The 7,218-nt window shown below is 37.4% G+C and overlaps 1 protein-coding gene across 1 annotated transcript; it reads left to right on the top strand.

Annotated features, from left to right (window-relative positions):
• Nucleotides 1–4,900: 4,900 nt before the first annotated feature.
• On the top strand, nt 4,901–6,901 carry LOC122093874. Its single transcript, XM_042664419.1, has 2 exons — nt 4,901–5,145; nt 5,284–6,901. Exons 1-2 carry the CDS (start codon nt 4,901–4,903, stop codon nt 6,899–6,901), a joined length of 1,863 nt encoding a protein of 620 aa, XP_042520353.1.
• Nucleotides 6,902–7,218: the final 317 nt, after the last annotated feature.

Raw genomic sequence — 7,218 nt, forward strand, 5'->3', positions numbered from 1 at the left:
TCATTCATGCTACTATAACTAAAAATTATGGTAGTTTCATTATTATTTCCTTAAGTTATGAAAATGTTATTATAAAAGTGATCTTTTTCGATTCATGAGAATGATCTTTAGTTGTTGACATATTATGAACGCTCTTGTCTTGTGTGGATGCTTGCTTTAACTGACTATGCTATGAAAGTTAAATATTAAGGAAACACAAAAACATAACAAAAAAAAAAAAAATTTAAAAAAAAAAGGGTCTTGGTGGATTCAAACCACCATTCCCTTAAACACATGCTTGAGACATACACATGTTGCAAATGCTCTACCAATTTTACCTAAAGACCCATTAAGATATGTTTGGAATTTACAAGTAATTATGAGACCTTGCCACAAACCTTGGTTCAAAGAGAATACTCAATGGGGTTTCTGCAACCAGAGCTTAACCTATATCATATCTTTCATTAGAATCTAATCGAAAATCTTCTCTTGTATATCTCAATCCTCTACAAGCACTCGGCCAATTTAAGATTTCAGAACAATTCTAGAGGATGTCAATCACTAAATAGATTAGATTATTAATCGTCAAGGCCACTCAATAAATTCAAATTTAAATCACCAGTTCCATTTCAAATTTTGAATCACTAAATGAGTCGAATTAAATTTCAGACATGTAATGCATAGGGATTCAATTTCAAAATAAATATTTCAGATTTTAATATATCCCCAAAGACCACAATGCCTGAATTAAATCTCAAACTTTTAGACCATACGAAGAGTTTTCCTTCATTGATCTTACATATTCAATTTCTATTAGAAAACATCCACAAAGCATCATGAAAACATAACACTAATAGGTATATCTATAAGGTTCAAGATTTAAAAGTCATCAGGAAATTAAAGTTTGATACACCGTAATATCTTTTTGTCATCCCATTGGATCCCATTGACTAACCATGACATTTAACTAAAATAAAAACTACTTCCAAAGTAGAAAATGCTCAACAAAGTTAACCCAGAATACTCATGGGCTAAAGGAAGATATTTATTACACATGAAATTTAAGATACATGAAAGCTTCAAAGCATAAGTAATGAAGTTGAACAAATTTTTGTAAGGTGATCATTAACATTACATGGCAATAAGAAAGAAAGGGAAAAAAAAATGCTGAAAAAAGATTGATAACTGAAGACATCCTTCTCTCAAGTATGGAAGGTAAAAAGGAAGTGATGGCTTCTCAATTTATTCTTCCTCAATTTGTTGATACAGCAACTTACACATGTAGGCTGGGGAGAACTCCATTATTTCTAGAAGAAGTTGCTGGAAAAGAGTGTCAGTAGCCCAATTCCTGATGTCAATAAGACATTTGACTCAACATCTGAGTGATGAAAAATTAGTTAGAAATATGTTGATGGTTGTGATCCAAAATCCAAATGATGCAAAATCAGTTGGAAGTATGTTGATGGCTAGAAGAGATGGCGGACATAATATGATTCCTAAAAATTGCATAGTTATTCACAATAATATAATTTGCTATGTATTATAGGAACTTTTACCTGATCAATCCATAGCATTATCGCAAATTAAAATTTAAAAAATGAAGAACTCATATACAATGGAATAAAAAAGACAGATCCAAGTCATAAGAGAGAACCAACGCCTGGAATTTACTAAAACCCATTGCCATTCCATAAATTTGGAAAAGACTATTCAAATACCCCCAACACAAATTACCTTTCCTAAATATAACTCAAACGGCCTTACAAAAAGACAATAGAGAAGGATGGATAATCAACTAATTTGGAAAACCAGATTGGCAAAGGATCCTCAAAGCAGAAGTCATCAAACCCAAAAATCAATTTTGGAAATCTCATAAGTAATACTACTGTTCAAAACCCTCCTAACAAATCTAACATGGAAGCATAATCAAAACCCAAGTTTGAGTTTTCACTCACCCTTATAGCCAAGACCAACTACCCTACCAAAATAGCAACAGAAATAAATATGCATAGACTTGCATTTCTTTGTACAACTATCACAAAATCCCTCTCCTTTATAGCAAACTAAAATTTTTCAAGCGCTTCCTTTGCTTTATCTAGGTTTTCCTACACATTTATTGAGATAATAGATTTTAAAGCATGCAATCCAAAACCAAATGATAACAACCACATCCAACTTGGTGCACTTGTGTAGCATCGAGTTTATTTCTCAAATCAGAGAATTGTTGAACTAGAGCCTCATAATTTTAATGCAATTCCTCAAGTTTCTGAAGAAAGAACCAATACACAGAGAAATTTCATAGCAGAAACAAAGTCAAATTTATATTCCAATCATCGAATCAATGATGCTAGAGAAAAGCAAGGATGGCCCAACACTCCAAGGAAATGAATAAATTAATATAAAGAATCATTTAAACAAAGTTTTTATTTACTAAACGGAGTTAGATTCTATTGGTTTTAAACAAATAAAATACAAAACTACTCAATTAACGGAAAAGATGAGGAAAATAAACAATAAATGAAGAAGAAATTATTTAAATTCACTAAAATAAAGAGAGCATTTTATTTTCATGTCAAAAAGTTCATGAGAACTTGGTAAAAGAAAAAAAAAGCAATGAAAAGAAAATAGAAGGTAATGCCAGACAATGAAAAACTTGATAGGTCTTCACTTAGAATAAACTAAAGGAAACAAATTGACATATTGGGAGATCCATCTTCGAATGTGAAAAATTTGGAATGGAAAAAAAAAAGGAACAAACAAAATCCATTTCAATGGTATTACCTTCAAACACCATCTATGTTTGCATTCATCAAAAAAAATTCAAAGAAAAAAAAAAAAGAAGATAAATTTCCTATGTTGGATATAATTTCCTTCCTCATCTTAGAGGGGCTATAGATATGCAATCATTTAAAAAGGGGGAAAAAAAAAAAGGAAAAGAAAAAGCAAAGAGATAGAGATTAGGAAATGAAATTGAATAAGAAGTAGATTGGTTCAATTTTTAATCAATAAATTCCTAGATCCAAATTGATAAAACCGATAAATTTTTAAACTATTTAAACCAATTAAAAACAAACTTTTGCTTGGCTTGATCCAAAATTGAGAACATTAAAAAAATCGTGCTTTCAAGATTTTTTACCACTTCTTTCCTTCTGTGTTTTGGTTGCTCAAATTTATTTTTAATTACAAGAGAGAGAGAGAGAGAGAGAGAGAGAGAGAGAGAGAGAGAGAGAGAGAGAGAGAGAGAGAGAGAGTTTGTCCATTCTAGAGAGAAACCAAGTTGAAATAAAACCATCTCTTTTTGGTCTTCCCAGGAGATTAAAAAAAAAATGAAACTGCGATCATTAAAAATTTAAGTAACCATAAGTCTATAGGGTCTAGGTAATCATAATAATAATCAATTATGGCAAGAGATCCATCCATGTGACTTAAAGATACTCTTATTCTAGACTTTCTAGGATGAGAAAAACAAATCAATAGTCTAAAACTTCTCACTGTCAATGTCTAACGCAAGAATGTCTTCATTGTTGAAGGGACTATTAAGTTAGAATTTTCTTCTTTAGCAATGGCTGGAGAGAGAGTGTCTGGCGATTCAGGGGGGCTATGGCTGTGAAGGATGAAGATGGTGGTGCTCGGGAATCTTTGGATCGTGGTCCAGAAGGTCCTACACAGGATGAAAGGCACAAGGATGCAGGCCAGTGACGTACATATGCAAAATCCTTGGGTTTTTCGTCTTGGCCTGCCATTGATACTCCCCCAGATCCGATTCAGATAGGGAGTAAACGACGAGTAATGATCCCTCAGAAAGACTATGAATCGAAGAGACAAAATTTCTGTTTTGCCTTAATCGGTAGGGTTATCTTCCGATTGATCTCTTTGGATGCCTTGAGAGGGGAGGCTCGGGAAAAATGGAACCTCAGTCAAGAGGTGCTAATGCATCCATTGGGAAAAGGATATGTAATCTTTCAATTTCAGTGCGAGGGCGACAAGGCAGCGGTGTGGCGAAGGTCTCCCCTTAGGGTTGGTGATCAGGTCATTCGATTTCAACATTGGAAGCCTGATTTCAATATTCACGAGAAGCAACCTTTTATAAAGCTTGTATGGATACGGTTTCCTGATCTCCCGCTCGAATACTGGCACGAAAATGTGTTATTGTCTATTGCAAAGGCGGTAGGGCGCCCTGTGGCCCTAGATAGACGAACAAGACAAGGCATTCTTGGCTTCTTTGCGAGAGTGCTGGTGGAGATTGATATCTCTGACTTGGCAGAGAGGGTGGAGGAAGTACAGGTTGAAAGATTAGAACCAGGTACAACTCAGGTGGACGGTTTTTGTCAAAAGGTGGTGTATGAAGATAATGTGGAGCATTGTGGCTACTGTAAATGAGTAGGACATTTGATTTCCAAGTGTAGGCTGAAAATATTGGATGATGAAAAGCAGTGTGCGGCTGAGAAATTAGCAAAGGTTCCAGGGGCGGTATATGTTGAAGATGGAGTCAACTCAAGTGGGAGTAACTCAGTGAGAGAGTCTCTTCTAGGGGAAGATCTTCGCCACATCAGCAGAATAATTTTGATCCTATTCAAGATTCAATCTCTCCTAATTCAAATTCGTCTAACGCTGGGGGAGATATTCAAATACTTTTGGATCCTTCCAACTTTGTCTCTAACGACTTAGGAAAGGAGTCCAACGGAGATGAAAATTCTGGAATTAAGGAAGGCTTTGTGTCAGGGACAGTTATAGAATCAGATTCTGATTCTAATCCTCTAAATAAGGAAGGAGAGATGTCTAATCCTCTACATAAGGAAGGAGAGATGTTTGGAATGGAAGAGGGATCAGATGCTGATTCTGACCCAAACCCAACTGAGAACCCAATCCATGGAGTCCCTGGTGATCCATCAATGGATCCATTGGGGGGAATGAACCTAGAATGAGGCTTACTCCTGAGGGCGAGGTTGTTGTTCCGGAGGGGAGGTATCCTTCTCATCATAGAAGACTCGGTGGGGGTCGAGGACCTGGACGTGGTGTTGCCATGGCCAGTGTTGTGCAGCCAGTTGTTGAAGACCCTGGTGAGGGTCACGTGGTCTCTTCTTTGCCCAGGGTGGAATGTTCAAGGGGAACAGTCTCTATTTTGCATTCAGAAGTTATGAGAATGGATACGGTGGCAGTGGTTCGGTAGAAGGAGGCTGGAGGCATGCTTGTGGGTGGAAAGCAAAGAAAGAAAGCAGCTAGTCAGGCTAAAAAGTCTGATAAAAATCAATTATCTAAGAAGTGATTCATGAAGATTCTATATTGGAATATTTGGGGTGCTAGGAAGGCAGCAGGGTTGTGCGCTTTACGTCAACTGGAGAAGGAGCATGCCCCGGATGTGCTATGCTTGGCTAAACCCATGGTTCAGGTATGTAAATTTCCTGATATTTTCTTTAGTCGGCTGGGGTATGCAGTGGATTTCCTTCATAATGTTCGGGATGAAAAAGTCCCAAATTTATGGATTATATGGAAGTTGGGGGTTTCGAGACCAGTCGTTGCAGGAATGTCTGATCAACATATGTCAGTCATCTTTGATTGGCCAGGTAGTAAAGTGGGTATCTCTTTTGTTCATGCAAGTTCTTTTAAAAATATGCGTAAGCAATTGTGGTTAGATCTGGAGTTGTCGATATCCGCTTTGGTTCCGTGGTCTATGATGGGGGATTTCAATGCAACCCTACTCTCGCATGAGAAAAGAGGTCCTGGTAAGTTTAATCTTGGATCAGCTGCTGAATTCCAGGCAATGGTTGATGCGTGTAAATTGCTCTCTATCCCTTCTCAGGGAAAGAAATTCACTTGGACTAACAATCGTCGAAGGGGTCATGTAGTTGCAGTGTTAGATCGGAGTTTTTGTAATGGGAAGTGGATAGATGTGTTTAGAAATGTGAAGCAGCATGTTTTGTTGTCTTCGGTATCAGATCATGCCCCTCTATTTGTTGTCTCTGATGATGTTCAAAGACCTACAAATATCCCCTTCAGATTCCATAGCTTTTGGATGGAAAATGATCAATTTATCTCCGTGGTTGAGGAAGCTTGGAAAACTCAGATAGGAGGTAATCCATTTTTTGTTCTGGCACAAAAATTAAAGCAGGTCAAGAGGAATTTAAAGGTTTGGGCAAGGGCTACCTTTCCTAACCTAAATGACGAGGTCGACAAAGCAAAGCTAGAATTAAATAAGGTTCAAGACATGATAGAGGTGGCAAGGATGAATGATGAATTATTTAACAGAGAGGCAGATGCAAAAACAGTATTATTGAAGGCCAACCAAATGTACGAGAAGTTGTGGACTGAAAAAGCTAAACTGAGATGGATGAAAAATGGAGATTGTAACTCGAAAATTTTTCATCTTTCAGTGAAGCTTAGGAGGTTGAAAAATCAGGTCACCTCCCTAAAAAAGGAAGATGGAACATGGGTTTCAGACCAACAGGGAATATCGTCTTATATCTCTGATTTTTTTGAGAAATTTCATGAGGCTGTTGCAATCACAGTTCATAATGACCTTCTTGATAATAATCCCAGAGTGTTGGAGGAGGAGGACGTGGCAGGATTGGAGATTGTTCCAAGTGGGGATGAAATAAAACAAACTGTTTGGGATTTAGATCCTGTAAGCTCTCCAGGACCTGATGGGTTCCCAGGCAGCTTCTTCAAGCGATGTTGGGCCATTGTTGAGGGTGATTTTTGTAGGGCAGTGAAAAAATTCTTTGAGGAAGGGCGGCTTCCTAAAGGAATAAACAATTGCTTTATTTCCTTGATCCCCAAAGTTGAGGGTGTGGCCTCTCTAGATAGGTTTCGACCTATATGTATGGGGAATTTTTATTGCAAAGTGATATCAAAAATTCTATCTTCAAGATTACTTGTTGTTTTGCCTAAATTGGTCTCGGAAGAGCAAGGTGCTTTCCAGTAGGGTAAAATAATTTAAGCAAATATCAGCCTCGCATCAGAACTGTCAAATTTGATGCACTCTTCGGTTAGGGGTGGTGGAATGGGGCTGAAGCTCGATGTTCAAAAGGCTTATGACTCTCTAGCTTGGGAATTCCTTTTTACAGTTCTGTGCACATTTGGGTTCTCCTCTAGGTTGTTTTCTTGGATTCACAACGTTCTTCTATCCTCCAGAATATCAATCTTGGTGAATGGTGGCCTGGTGGGGTTCTTTAGGGTTGGTAGAGGTCTCCGGCAAGGAGATCCTTTGTCTCCCTTTTTATTTATTCTGGCAGAAGAGGT

The sequence above is a fragment of the Macadamia integrifolia genome, chromosome 11 (genome assembly GCF_013358625.1).
Source record: "Macadamia integrifolia cultivar HAES 741 chromosome 11, SCU_Mint_v3, whole genome shotgun sequence".
NCBI lineage: Eukaryota > Viridiplantae > Streptophyta > Magnoliopsida > Proteales > Proteaceae > Macadamia > Macadamia integrifolia.

Coding starts and splice junctions, on each gene's coding strand:
- LOC122093874 (XM_042664419.1), top strand. CDS start 4,901: ATGAGGCTTACTCCTGAGGGCGAGGTTGTTGTTCCGGAGGGGAGGTAT. Junction 5,146..5,283: donor GATACGGTGGCAGTGGTTCG/GTAGAAGGAGGC, acceptor TTGGGGTGCTAG/GAAGGCAGCAGGGTTGTGCG.